General features: G+C 45.2%; 1 protein-coding gene across 7 annotated transcripts in view; it reads left to right on the plus strand.

The window, feature by feature from the left end:
* Nucleotides 1–15032, plus strand: part of LOC118786643 (protein unc-79 homolog) — a 51970-nt gene that overhangs the window by 12323 nt on the left and 24615 nt on the right. For all 7 annotated transcript variants that reach the window (XM_036541828.1, XM_036541830.1, XM_036541829.1 and 4 more), the window contains exons 9-19: nucleotides 546–634; nucleotides 1689–1729; nucleotides 2349–2377; nucleotides 5586–5815; nucleotides 7485–7656; nucleotides 8297–8527; nucleotides 11441–11631; nucleotides 12654–12777; nucleotides 13516–13656; nucleotides 14068–14283; nucleotides 14493–14720. In XM_036541828.1, coding sequence (XP_036397721.1) covers nucleotides 546–634; nucleotides 1689–1729; nucleotides 2349–2377; nucleotides 5586–5815; nucleotides 7485–7656; nucleotides 8297–8527; nucleotides 11441–11631; nucleotides 12654–12777; nucleotides 13516–13656; nucleotides 14068–14283; nucleotides 14493–14720 — 1692 coding nt within the window. The remainder of the gene's footprint in view (nucleotides 1–545; nucleotides 635–1688; nucleotides 1730–2348; nucleotides 2378–5585; nucleotides 5816–7484; nucleotides 7657–8296; nucleotides 8528–11440; nucleotides 11632–12653; nucleotides 12778–13515; nucleotides 13657–14067; nucleotides 14284–14492; nucleotides 14721–15032) is intronic.

Here is a 15032-nt window from a genome sequence, read left to right on the forward strand (position 1 = left end):
ATATCAGCTTATTTCCTTGATCCAGATAGGTGCCGTGCGTAGTGGGAGGAGTTTACAGTAAAGGGAATTTGTGGCATTATATATATTGTACAGGACTCTTGATTCCTGTATTGGAGGATGCATGTTGTCCTTGTACTGCTCCACAAAAACAGCAGCTGACATGATGAATAAATAAATAAGCATTGTAATGATGGCGATGGCCACGGGGCTCGGCGCGTCCCCAGCCCTGCCCGAGCTGCGGCGGAGCCGGCAATTAGAGAGGACCAGGGTTGGATTTCAATTACTGCGTGGCTGCTTAATTGGAAGCGATGACCCTGTACTGCCTGAGGTTGGGCGCCAGCCAGCCAGCACTGTCAATTACACCATCTGAAGATCCAGGCCAGACACTGTCATCTGATACAAAGCCATGTCTGGAATATAAATACCCCACGCGGCATATGTGTACGCCCGGGGAGGTGGGGGGGTGGGGGGGGGATCCGGGAGCAGGTAAAGGGCGGGCTTCTGAGGCTGAGTCTGTAGCGGTTACTGTCTCTCTCTCCTCCCAGATGTGCATCGACCCCACCCTCTCTGTTGCCCTGGGAGACAAACCCCCTCCTCTGTACATATGTGAGGAATGCAGCCAGAGGATCGCAGGGTAGGTCGTGAGGCACCATCGCACCTTCATTCGTCTGGAGGATGAGCGTTTATTTGGCTTTGTTATTCATGTGGAGACAGTTCTAATGTGCCCACAGCCAAAAGATTATTCCACTCACAATGGAACACCATCACTATAGCAACATAATTCCTCAAGGGGTCATGATGATATCATCACCCAGAAACAAACACCTGCTTACTTTTACTCAGACCTGGGTAGTGCATGAGTCCTAGAAGTGATTCTTTTGATCTTACGAATAAACCTACAGGTTATCAGGGAGGCAATGTCTGGCACAGACTGAGAAAGGCAGTCAGTCTGGTGTGTGTGAGGACTGATGCTGAGATCGGTTTCAGCTGCGGTTCCTGAGATGCAGGCGTCTGACGCGGAACTGCCAGTCTGTGTTTGTCAGAGGGAGCCCTGGAGCATGCGTGTGTGTTTGTGTGTGTGTGTGTGCGCGCGTGTGTGTGTGTGTGTGTGTGTGTGTATGTACGTGTATGAGTGTGCATTTGTGTGTGTGTGTGTGTGTGTGTATGTGTCTGTGTGTACGCGCCCAGGCCCCAGCTGGTGTCTGTCATGTGAAGATGACAGGCTTTGGTGTGCCAGCCACAATCATAACCTTACTCTGGCACTGCAGAACAGCCTGAGACCAGAGGGGTGCTGGACTTCAGTCCTAAAAATGTCATCTTTTCTGTTGTTAGGTTACTTTGGAGAACAGGAACTTCCTCAGATCAGAAAATGAAGTTGGCATGTGTGTGAAACTGCAATGACAGCAGAGAAGCAAAAAGCATTAGTAAATGGTGGAAAACATGAAAAAATAATGTTTAAAGCTCCACAAGCATTGTTGTGTATTATGAACAATTCTGACTGCATACAGCACCAAAGGCTGAGGATTTTCTGAAATGTCAGTGTAGAGGTGGTTTTCCTGTCAGACACATCCACCCTGTCTCCACTCATCACTGAAATGTGATCTCCTTCGGTGGCCTGAGTGACCCTCCCGCCCAGACCGGCATGTGACAGTGATGTGTTTAAAGCATTTATGTGTCCTCCCCTCTAGGGACCATGCGGAGTGGCTGCTTGATGTGCTTCTGCCTCAAGGTGAGCGTTACCTGGGCCACAGGGCATTTTCCTAAGTCTTTTCCTGTAGCACAACAGAACACTCAGACACACTCAGACATACAGCACAGTTCCCTACCGCACGCACACACACATACACACACACACACACACACACACACACACACACACGCTCACACACACACACACACACACACACACACACACACACACACACACACACACACACACACACACACTGACTCAGACGTCAAGTTCTTTCACACATGCAATGTTACTGGCCAGACAGCACATGAATAAAATATAGCTGGTAGTCAGGAGAGATGATGACATGGAATCCATTTTTACAACGTACGTCACCATTCTCTAAGGCTAAGGTAAAATGGGGTTGTGTTTACCTCCAGGCTTTCATTAGTGGGGTTTTCATATTCCTCCTAAATGTTTGGATTCAGAGTTCAGTTTATGGAGAGGAGTTTTAAAAGTGAAAAAAAAACTGGTATGAAATGGTGCCATTTATGTCCTCATCAAAGTGCCGAGCAGTCACACTTCCTGTCTGGAGAATACTCACCTTGGCTGAGTGAACCCAGATTATTATATTATGTCTGTCATACTGAAAAACTCTGTGCCTTCACCCTTACAGCGGAGATATCTGCTATTTGTCAAAAGAAGGTAAGACCTGAGCAGTGTTGTGTTTGTGTATGTATTTGTAAGTGAGTGTGTTTGTGTTTTTGCATTGGTGTTTTTTCATACCAGCTCATTTTCACTGTAGGGTCTTACGTCACTGGGGCAGTGTAGACTGATAGGCTTATAGAGTTGATGCTGTGGGGACTACTGGTAACTACTGGTCAACACCATTTGTGGTCTCTTTCACCCGCTATGGGATATCTTTCATTTTTAACAGAAAAATAATTTTAACCATATGTGTCGTATTAAAATTCAATGGGAGTATATGGGATAAACATGTTGTTATGTTAACATTTATCTTAAAAGTGTAGCCTACTTAAATGCAATGCCCTCTGGCTACAGTGCTACTGAGAAGCAATTGGTCTCTCTCTTGGCTGTGGGCAATATTTTGCAGCAAATAGACTTTTAACGAGAGGAGCTGTTAGGTTTGATCACCTCAGCTCATGGTCTACAGCGAGTCTCTCCTGCTCCACCCCCCCGGTGACCCCACCCCTGCTGCCTCACACCTGGCTTCTGTGGTGCTGTGGATGGTGGGCCTCTGTGCTGTACATGTGGTTGTTTTAGATCATCTCTACCCACTATAGTATCCCTTTTGTCATGGTGTAATAAAACATTTTGCCATATATTTACCCACAGTCTCCGTATATTATTCTGTATAGTTTTATAGTATCCAGTAGCCGTCTCACTTGTATCACCTGCAGTACCCATGGCCATTCATCACGTATGCCAGTTTTACAGATTCACGCAATCAAGTTTGATATAGGTTTCAGTATTAACTGTATTTGAGTTTCATAGACAGCATGTATCACATTTAAGAGATGAATGGTTACATCTAATATACAGACAACTAATTTTGTAATCTGCTCTGTGGTTAACTCTCACTGTAAATAATTCACACGGAGAAGTTAAAATGCGTCAGTGCAAAACGGGAGACCATGTGGCACATTCCGTCTCACTGGTATTAGAATTAAGGGGATAAAATATTCAGGTGGCGTCGGTCCGCCGTAAATCCGGGAGGTACCAGAAAAAGCATCCATGTGACCATGTGTGAGCTCAGGAATAATCCTGGTGTCAGGTGTAAACCCCCCTACACACAAATCTGAGAAAAAGAAAAAAAGGTTTCTATGATTTGGCATTGAGATGAAATGGGGAAATGACACAATGAAGGAAGATATTAGACTGTATAGGGATTACATATACTTTTCACGGTTGGTGTGGTCTCTTTAATACCTCATTCCAGCCTCTCAATGAGCAGAACATGTGAGCACTCAAGGAACACCTGCTCATTTCTGTTTTTAATGAGCAGAGCATAGCAGCCACTGTAGACAAAACTGCAGCTACAAATATAACAGAAGATGTTATCTTGCAGCTCCCATGTCAATCCTCACAAAAACAAGGATTTCACAAAATATGACACTAGAGATTTCATGACATTTTTTACACTCACATACATATTTTAATATTACTAAAAAAATACAAAATTTGTCTTCACGTTAGGGTTGCAGCTATTTAAAATCCTAATCGGCCCACTCTTTTTAAAAGCATTCTCTGTATTTGTTTTTTTTTTTTTTGATGGATGCTTTCTCCTTAATGGAACTGGTGGAGCATGATGTTTGTTCCGGAACAGTAGCCAGAGGCCTGACAGTCCCCCAGGTTTCCACGGTGACAAAGCTCAGTAGGTGGTAATCTCAGGTATCAGCTGAGCAGCCACCGAATTTGGCACACAGAACAGCTGTCCTCCATCTCAGTTCATCCAGCAGTTATAATCCACCATCCCTCTTTGAAATAGGCTTTGTTTAAAGCAGTTTAGCTGTTTTTGATAAAGTGGATGGTGTGGTAAAGCCATATTTTTATGAGGGAACTGACCTATGGATCAGTCTTTGTCCTTGTTTATGACTCTCCACATCACAGTATGTCGCATACATCAATGACTAAAATTAATTTAGGAAATTGTGTTTGAAAAAATAACGCACTCATTTGTGACTCAAAGGTAAAGGCACACATTGATTGATTCCAGGGGCGACCGTCAAAGCAGTGACTGGACCATGGATAGCTGTCCCTGACAAGGGCATGTTACATATGTTAGTTGCAGGTTTTGACAAATGTGACATTTTGCCTTTTATCGCCTTTGTCTTCTGTTTCTGCCCTTCATTGAATGCCAACTGCATTCACTTATCAAAAAGCATCCGTATCAAGAAGAGCGAAGGCTGAAATTGCGTTTTAGTCCCGACACACGAGGAGACTTACACCACTTCCCAAGTGACTCTGCGGGGACTCTCATACAGGAAGGGCGAAAATAATTCTCCTCAGCTGCAGGCCGATATGTTGCCTATGCGAACAAGAGAGAGAGGGGGGGAAAAGATCAGATAATGTGATGGGCAGTAATGCATCTCTGAAATAGGCCAGGCTTTTAGTGACAGAACAGATTAAGCGTGTCCCTATTGCCAGCCATTTTATTTTTAGAAAAGTGAGACACTGCGGGGACGTGTGTTTGTTCCCCACTTCGAGAAAAACGCTCCGGCTCCCTCGGCACCTCAGCTCGTGCAACAAAGCCGTCTTCCAGCAGTCTTTCTCCATATAACTGCTCTCGTTGGGAATTATTAACCATGCTCCACTTTCTTATCCCTTTACCTCCAGCTAGCAGCAAGTCCTGTTGAACACCAGAACTTTTCGTGTGTCTGAAAATCTGCTCTGCTGATGTTCTGATACAGTCAAGGCATTCCTTTATTTCTGCTTTTTCTGATGAAAAGAAAGCTAATCCATCTGGCTATTGGCAACCTCGTTTAATGTGCACTGGAAAGGACTGCCCTTTGTTAATGATCACATTTTAGGACATTGCATTTCCACGTGAATAATTCATGTGAAATCAAAGAAACTAATTACACCTAGAAGGCAACATAATGCGAGGACCGTTGGTCATATCCCTCAAATGAGCATGCATATTAAATTAACCCTTCACTCAGTCTTAGAAAGTTCTCTTCACTTTCCTCGAAAAGAGATCATAGGGTATATCTATTTTCAAGAGCCCGTCCTATGTAAATTCCATTCCATGATCGCCCATTGTGCTTGATCAGAATGGTAATGTTAAGGATTGATTGGTTGATGGGCTCTGAGAATACAGATGATTACAAGTGTTCCTTGCAACCGTTCCCTTCTTCCGTCCACCCTGCACCTCCCCTCCCCCCTCCAACAGAACTGCAGCTCCCACGTCAGGAGGGCAGTCGTCACCTGCTTCTCTGCCGGCTGCTGTGGGCGCCATGGCAACCGCCCAGTCCGCTACTGCAAGCGTTGCCATGTCAACCACCACAGCAGCGAGGTGGGGGCCTCTGCGGAGACCCACCTCTACCAGACCTCCCCCCCTCCCATCAACACGCGCGAATGTGGAGCTGAGGAGCTGGTGTGCACCGTGGAGGCTGTTGTCAGGTAATAACACAGACCCCTGTCACCTGACCAGTGCACAAGCAACAGAACCCTCCCACCCCTCTGTCTGTCAGCATCAGGAACACCATCCGAAGTGGCACATTTACTGTGGTAGATCTCAATATAAGTCAAAGAAGCCATTTATGGGGCTACTTTGCTCATTTCTCCTGCAAATTTTGTGGCATAGTTCTTAATCCCTTTTCATTGCTGTGTTCATGACCTTGTGAATGCTAGAGTTGGTTTTAATGACATCAATACCATCTCATACATTAGCAATAACCCAAGGGTACAGAATGAGCTTCTACTTGCTAAAAAAGATGAAAACATAGACTGCCTGGCAAGACTGAGACTGAGTGTTTTTAAGTGTACTTAAAGGGTGACTAGAAAAGATATGTGCATAGATAGATGTATAATGCAAGAGGCATTCATAGTAATGCATACTATTATTAGGACATCAGAGATATATTATCTATGGTAGTAGTATGTCATTCTCTACATCCAAACTTATCATACATGTTACCCAGGGTATAATCCCGTTAAAATTCATACAGTTCTGAACCTTACTGTAAGAAGCTGTAGATTCCTAGGGGAGACTGGTGAATGAGCCAGGGAATTTTCATTTATGTATATGTTCATAAGACCTTTTAGTCCTTTTGCTTTGTGCTCTCAGGCTTCAAACCTCCATGATCCTGGGCCTTCTGTGCAGCGTGGGTGCATAGGTGTAGGAGTTTTATTCTGTTTTATTCGGTCATCCCTTCACAATCAAAATGGCGGAGTCAAAGGTGACTGGCTCTTAGGTGTCCCTTAGTGTGCTGGAAATGATTCACAGCATCGCTTGAGTCAGGCATGAGATTTTCATCCAGTATTTATTAGAATCCAATAAATGCTGGAAGTGCAAGAGGAGAGATGACACAAAAGTAGGCGGTTGTTTGGGTCAAAGGTACAGTAACAATTGAGAAGTCAAACAAAATGAATTTAACGATTCATTGTTGAGAGCCTGTTAGGGCAGTGTTTCTCAAACCTGTTCCTCTGGACCCACTATTTTTGCTTCGTTTAGCTCCAGCTGAGTGCTAAATTAATTAGGATTGATTGAGCTGTTGACTGAATACTGATTTTTGTCTGATAGCTCTGATTTTGCTGTATTTGCTACACATTCTTTGTGGAACAAATATGCCCTAGGAGGTGTGTTTGTGCCACTGCAATGTAAAATGACTTAATCAATATAATTTGTTTATATTGTTGTTCTTGGCTGCATTGATCAACACATTATTTTTAATCAATGAAGACGAATAGCCACCTGTCTATATTATGACAAGAAATAAACAAATAGATATGGTAGAAACACCTTTACGTGCATCCTTTTGTTGGACAAAAATGCATTTCTGGCAACCCAGATATAAAACAAAGAGTAAACAGCCAATACGTCTTAAGTGATGTCAAATCCATGTCAGTATTAAGTGAAAAAGTCAATCAAACCTAATTAAATGAGATGTAATGTAATGTAATCTCAGGTGTAGTGAAAACCAGCTGATCCCCAGGTCCAGGTCTGAAGGACATGTAGGATGAAGCCCTTAAGCACAAGCTGGTAAAATGGGCTTGGAAAGTAATGGAGTGTTGAGAGCTGTGTCCCCCCTCTGTGCCCTTGTGTGCCCGTGGCTCCGTCTCGCCCCAGCCTGCTGAAGGAGGCGGAGATCCACGCCGAGCTGCGGGAGTTCGAGATGAACAAGCGGCGGCAGATGGGCCTGTCCGCCTCGCACCACTCGCTGGACAACATCGACTTCGACAACAAGGAGGACGACCAGCACGACCAGAGGCTCCTCAGCCAGTTCGGCATCTGGTTCCTGGTGAGGCTGACGTGCCCGAACGCCTGGCCTCGGTGCTGCTCCTCGTTTCTCACTCACTCGCTATCGGTTTCGCTTGGCTGTCAGTAGCCACGGTCGCGCTGTGATGTCACACGCCACCTCAGCGGGCTGAGTTTTCCGCTGTATTCCTCACACTGTCTTTCAGCGTCCCTGCATGAGACAAAGAATCCTCAGCATCTATATTTTTGTCTCAAGGCTGGCAACTAGGTCACTTTCAGAGTCACACTATAATGGGCAGCTGCATCCTGGCCCATTTGTGCATTACATCAGCAAGGCTGGTTTGTCCCTAATGTTTCTGTAAACTCTTCATAAATGCACCACTTGTGAAGAAGAAGATAACGTGCTTTGTGTTCTAATTGTGTGCTATAGCGTAGTGTAATATCCTGTGCTGTTCTCTGCTCCAAGGTGCCACATAAAGAGATTAGCTGAGTTCTTATTTGATTCTGGAGTACAGCATTGCTATTGGCAATGGAGTCACGTACACCTGAAGCCCTGCCACACCGCATCACCACATCAAACGATTCTGTGGCGTGCATTGCGCTGTAATGGCCAATTTTACGCTCTGTTTAGCCCCGGCGGGCGGTCCGTGCACTGTGTAACGGGGCCTCCGTGTGCCGCGCAGGTGAGCCTGTGCACGCCGAGTGAGAACACGCCCACGGAGAGCCTGGCGCGCCTGGTCAGCATGGTGTTCCAGTGGTTCCACTCCACCGCCTACATGATGGATGACGAGGTGGGCAGCCTGGTGGAGAAGCTCAAGCCGCAGTTTGTCACCAAGTGGCTGAAGACGGTGTGTGACATCCGCTTCGACGTCATGGTCATGTGCCTCCTGCCCAAGCCGGTGGAGTTTGCCCGGGTGAGTACGAGCGTGAGGGAGGGTAAATATATGTCTTCTGGGTGAACCCCCACAGATACAGTATCTCTAATGCTGTAATTTTGTGAGTTACACTTGATATGCTCTGGTCCATAGTCACACATACAAAAAATAATATATTGATAATATAATGTGAAGAACATTTCAGTGCATTGAAGATATGTATGTGTAAAAAATAGGTAAATTATTGCTGTTCTGGTATATGGAACTGTATTTCTATATCTCTCTGTATATGAAATATTTATAATACATGCCTGGGCTAAAAAATATATTTCTCAGTATATTACAATATATTTAATTTTCATACGGGCAAGGAGGTGAGACGGCTCAAAACCACACCTCATTATATCTTTGAGGTAGAGAAATGATGTCTGGAATGACGAGCCACAGACCTCTCATTTCAGATCGACTTCCCACAGAGAACGCCACAACCGTGTGTCTAAAATCCATTTCAATTTGCTGTATAAATCAATAATGCTATGATGAACAATAGTATTGAGAACAGCATTTCAGACCGCACGGTTACTCTTGCAGCTAGCTAATGTCAATGCGTTTCCTAGTGAACAGTTGCTGACCACACATTTACTGCACATTTATTAGGCTGATTTCTGGTGACATTTATGAATACACTGCAATCATATGAATTATGACTCAACTACTTAATTACCATTGCCAAAACTACATTACTTAAACATAACATCATTGTCATTTAGCAGATGCTCTTATCCAAAGTAACTTATATACAGTATGTGACAACTTTATCCATTTAAACAGCTGGATATTTAGGCAATTGTGAGTTAAATACTTTGCCCAAGGGTACAACAGCAGCACCCTAGCAGGGAATCAAACCAGCCACCTTTTGGTTATGAGCCCTGCTCCTTAACAGTACAACACATTGCTGATTCCTTTGCACCTTTGTCTCAAAGACCATTGAGTGATTACCTGGTGATGTCATACCATTTAACACGCTTTGTAAATGCTGAGGTTTAAGGACATAAGAGATAAAATGGCATTTAGCTCAGAGCGCAGTTATATTATGATAATGTGTTTTCACGTTAATGATCTTTCAGTCCCACTAATTTCCCTCTGTCTTGCTAAATATTTACATTTACATTTAGCAGACTGTCTTATCCGGAGACTTACAAGATTTGAATACATACACATTTACATTTTTTGACATCCAGCAGACATTCTTATCCAGAGTGACGTACAAGATGTAAGTGCATTTACATTTTTTGACATCCATCAGGCGTTCTTATCCAGTGGAACGTACAAGCTGTGAGTACATTTACATTTCTGCTAAGCAACACAATGTTAAAATACAATACAGTTTAATGCAATAACAGCAACACTCTATACAAACTGCATTCATCCTGAAGTGATTGCCCTTGTTCGGTAGTTTTATGCAGCTAGTTGAGAGGGATAAGCCCTAACTACCAACTAGCTAGCAGTTAGATGTACTTGTAAAACCAACTAAGGCAAAAAACAATAACAAAGAAGCAATAAATATGTTCCTAATTCAGTGGTTGTGTCTGTTAGCTTTCTGTCTCCTTCATATTCATCTGTCCCTGTGTTACGTATGTCTTTAGCAGTGTTGGGGAGTAGTGAACTACATGTAATTAAACTAGTAGTTTACGCTTAGTAGCAGTAGCTTGCTGGTACTTCAACTACATTCATATTTGCATAATGATTCAAGTACTGTAGTTAAATTACTTTTTTGCCATTTTTTGTGTAGTTAACTACTGAAACTACAAGTAATTTACAGGCCCTTTTTTTTAGACCAGTACTCAAGTCAGTCAAACACTCTGAAAATGTGCAAGTTAAATTTTTTGTTTTTACTGTTTTAGTTGTAGTCAGATAATACAAATCCAGATTTGTTTACAACAAAAATATATCATTCCTTGCAATTTTGTCCTTGTGAAAAGTCCAGATGGGATTGTTTTGTTAAGGACAGGTTTAGGTCTCAAGGGTATTCCAGGAAGCTGGATTGTCAGCTCACCTGTGAAAATTATTTGGCTGTAGTTTTTAATGTTTTGAATGAATCTATAAAACTGAACTTGAATATATTAGGTGTCAATTAGTCATAAGTATTGATTATTGCTATTTATTAACAAGTATTCAGAGAAGTTGTTGCATGCTATTTTAGAAGTTACTTGACTAACTGCGTAATCCTGCTTGGTGCAATACCCCCACCTGGACTCTAGTTTCTGGAAGGCAGGTGTCTGACTGATGGACATTGTATACACAATCAAAGCTGACATTCCTTGCACTTTCCCATGAATAGTGGGGTATTTTATTTTATTGGTTTATGTATGACCTGTGAACAGGTAGGCACTTTTTGCAGTAAACTCAATTGAGTGGCATTTTTTGCTGGCATGTGACTTTTTTGTATTATATTTTGTTATAAATTTACATCACATGTACATTGTCAATTTGATCATTTTTTAACAAAGTAGTTTGAACTACTTTTTCTAAGTAGCAAACTAGATTTCTCCCTAGGGTAGCTTGTAGGATGTAGTTCCAGTGTGAAGTGATTGGTAGCTTGCAAAGCTATGCTTTCGAAGTAGCTTCCCCAACAAGGGTCTTTAGTGCTCTAGCTGTCTCCAGTTTAGGATTTTTTAATGTCCCTTCTGTTTAATGGATTCTGTCTTTAGAGTTCTACTGTATGTCTCTTCACCAGTCTGTCTGCTCCATCCATCTCTAGGTTTCAATCTTTTAACAGTGACCTCCACAATGCCGCCTGTCCCCGGTAGTTTCCAGCATTCTGCTACCTTCAGTGCGTTTCTTGGTGTTCCACTTTCATTCTTTTGGTCTGTAATTTTGAGCGCTGTCGGTATGCTTCCAGGCACTCTGGGCATTCTGTCTAGCGCCCTGAGTGATTTTTCATGTCCCCAGGTGGGAGGGTACTGGGACAAGTCGTGCAGCACGGTGACGCAGCTGAAGGAGGGTCTGAACCGGATCCTGTGCCTGATACCGTACAACGTCATCAGCCAGCCGCTGTGGGAGTGCTTCATGCCTGAGTGGCTGGAGGCCATTCGCACAGAGGTGCCCGACCACCAGCTCAAGGAGTTCCGCGAGGTGCTCAGGTATGCCCCCGCCCCCTCTCTGAGGATCTATCAATCCTGTCACCCTCAGGGAAGCTAAAGCTATAGCTAATTGCTAAAGCTATTATCACGCTCACTCCTACTGTTAGATTTTCAGCCTAATCCCAAAGCAACAGCAGATGCATGACTAACTTTAAAAGGCGTGAATTAGAGCCAGTGTGTAGGCGTGTGTCAGTGTAATAAATGGGAAAAGAAACCAAAACAAGGCATGTGCTAAAGGAACGAAAAATGGGAGGACTCACCCAAGGGAAGGAGTAACTTTGGCTCAACTGACCAGGCCAGCTCTCTCCCAGTGCCTGGGTTGGGGTGTGGCACCCTTTTAGAAATGACCTCAGCATTCCAATCACACTTCAGTTAGTTTAAATACATTTTCATGTGAAGTCGTGAATAATGGAAAAATAAGACCAAAAGGACAAAAAAAACATATCAAAACACAAAAGAAGAATGGGGTCAGAAAAGCCTCAAAATCTGTACCAGCGTGAACATGCCAGATGCACAACCAATGTCATCCTAAAATAAATTGTAATCAAATGGCACACAATACAAAAAAGCCCCCATCAGTAGCCACCACTGTTCACCAGACACATTTCAAATCTGAGCCGTTCCAAGGTTTCGTCACTCCTTTGTTCCCACTAGCATCACATCTGCCCCCCCGTTGCACATTTACGTCAAGAGGGAAAAAAAAGTTTCAGCCTGTGTGAATGAGTAAGGGTGCATGAAAAGAGCCCTATTTTGCAACATCTCCTTCAGAAAACATCATTCGTATCAGGGATTCCAGGTAGATCTCCACTGTATGCCTTCTGATGCCACCATTAGTAATATTCGGTCCCCACACAAGAGAAAACTGATAATTGCAAAGCATTAGTTTCCTTAATAACTGATAAATGTAAGGCGTTCCTTTCCTTAATAAGCATTTGTTGTCTCTTAATAATCTGTGGCTGTTACTGAACCCAAGGCCTGTGGCAGTAGGCCGGACTGCAATGGTTACCCTGTTCTCTCGGCAGTAAGATGTTCGACATTGAGCTCTGCCCGCTGCCCTTCTCCATGGAGGAGATGTTCGGCTTCATCAGCTGCCGGTTCTCGGGGTACCCAGCGTCCGTGCAGGAGCAGGCCCTGCTCTGGCTCCACGTGAGTACCCATCCCGCCCAGTGGTCACAGGCGGGTCATTTCACTGACTCACACCGCCTCTTCAGCACGGACGGCAGAGCGGAGGACTGGAGTCTCCTTCTATTTGGCTGATGCCTGTATCCCAAGTTCACGCTCTCTGGAACCTGGCATTTATATTAAGTGGAGCTGTCTCCACGTTGTAAAGCAGCGCAGCTGGGAGCCTAACCCACAGCCCAAGTTAGCCACGCATATTGTATCGATTCGGAGAGCGTTTCAAAGATCTATCAAAGGGTTGGGCTGTCACTTCAGCCCTGTCATGTGGGGATTCAGGCCAGAGCGTGGTGTGGAGATTCACCGCCGATGTGGTTCGTGGCTGTTTGGATTGTGCTGAATATGGATCTAGGTCATGCCGCTGGCATGAGTCGGTCTCAGAACGATGTTGCTCTGTGAGACGGATTGTGCCTTTGATCCACTGTTCCCTGTACAAACACAACCTGTAGTGCCAAATGCATGTCATCCTTTCCCCCTGTTTATCATTCTAGAGTCATGTTTTAATTGGGGTCAGTACTAGTAGACCGGGGTTTACTGGGGTCAGCAGTGTTATATTTTCATGTAAGTGGAATTTTCCAATAGAGTTGCACTAACATTATGTGCTGGTTGTGTGTGTGCGTGTGTGTGTATGTGTGTGTATGTACGTTTGTGCATGTGTACCTGTGTGTGTGTGATTGTGTATGTGTGTGTGTGCATGTGTGTATGCAGGTGTTGTCGGAGCTGGATATCGTGGTGCCCCTGCAGCTGCTGATTAGTATGTTCTCTGATGGGGTGAACTCCGTGAAGGAGCTGGCCAATCAGAGGAAGGCGCGAGCAGCGGAGCTGTCGGGAAACGCCGGGGCGCGGAGGGTGAGAGCGTAGCCGCCTGTGACAGGGAGTCAGGCAGGAGAAAGGGAGCACTCAGGCCAACACGTCCTGCCTACAATGAGTCACACGCTAATGCTTTTTCCACAGACCCTTCCAGAGACTTATGCTACTTAAAGAAGCCACTTCCCTGCATGTTCCTGCTCTTCCAGCAAAGCAATAATGGGCCAGATAACACACTGAGAGGACAGATACATGCTCTGTTGTTGGCTCCCGAGGGATTTGTGTTGCCATGGCAGCCGCTGCAGACCAAATAATGTCCTGTCAACAAACTTCATTACGTAAAAAGCTTACCAAGACCTGTTGTTGCAAGATGAGCTGATAAAGAGTTCGCTTGTTGACCTTTGCTCAACCTGAGCTCGACTGCCATGTGTCGGCCATGTTTTGTGCTTGCAGGTGAGCGTGGTTTCGGACCCGGGCCGGAGGGGGCAGCACAGCGCCCTCAGCCCGTTCCCCAGCCCTTTCCGGAGCCCCTTCCGCAGCCCCCTCCGCTGCAGCCCCTTCAAGAACCTGGGCCACGCCGCCGCCCACTGTGCCCTCGACCTGGACTGCGAGGACGACGACATGAACCTGGGCTGCTTCATCCTCATGTTCGACCTCATCCTCAAACAGGTGAGCCCTGGGAGTGTGGGTGCCTCCCATGGGGGCGTATGTCCATCAGACTAGGACACTGGAGAGTGCTGACTGAGAGCGCGCAAACTGGACCCGGCTCTAAGGACGGGCCTAATTCCGATGCTGGTCGCAGCGCAGAGGCCCTGCAACTCGCTGCGATCGCTGATGAAACCCTGATAATGAAACCTGACACGTTCCCGCCGGGACAGATGGAGCTGCAGGACGACGGCGTGACCATGGGCCTGGACAACAGCCTGGCCAAGGACATCATGGGCATCGTCAACAACGTCTTCCAGGCGCCGTGGGGCGGCTCGCACACCTGCCAGAAGGACGAGAAGGCCCTGGAGTGCAGCCTGTGCCAGTCCAGCATCCTGTGCTACCAGCTGGGCTGCGAGCTGCTGGAGAGGCTGGCGCCCAAGGAGGAGATCCGCCTGGTGGTGAGGCTCTGAAGCACGCACACCCTTACAGCGCCGCCCCATTTTCACAAACCCCACCCCCTGTACATTCTCATCTCTGCCCCATTGCTTATGTCACACTATAGGCCCGCCGACTCATTACTTTACAATATTACACACTTGGAGCTGATTGTTCCTTTATTATGATCCTGGCTCTATCACCATGGGAACATCATCAGTGCTTAGGTTTTGCCTTTTATTTCCAGAAGGTTCCCTTTTGAGTTAACATGACTGAATTCTCTACATGCTTTATAAATTTCTGACCCAAAATCCTGGCACAATGGCACATTTGTT

Source organism: Megalops cyprinoides, chromosome 12, assembly GCF_013368585.1.
Source record: "Megalops cyprinoides isolate fMegCyp1 chromosome 12, fMegCyp1.pri, whole genome shotgun sequence".
In the NCBI taxonomy this organism is placed as follows: Eukaryota; Metazoa; Chordata; class Actinopteri; order Elopiformes; family Megalopidae; genus Megalops; species Megalops cyprinoides.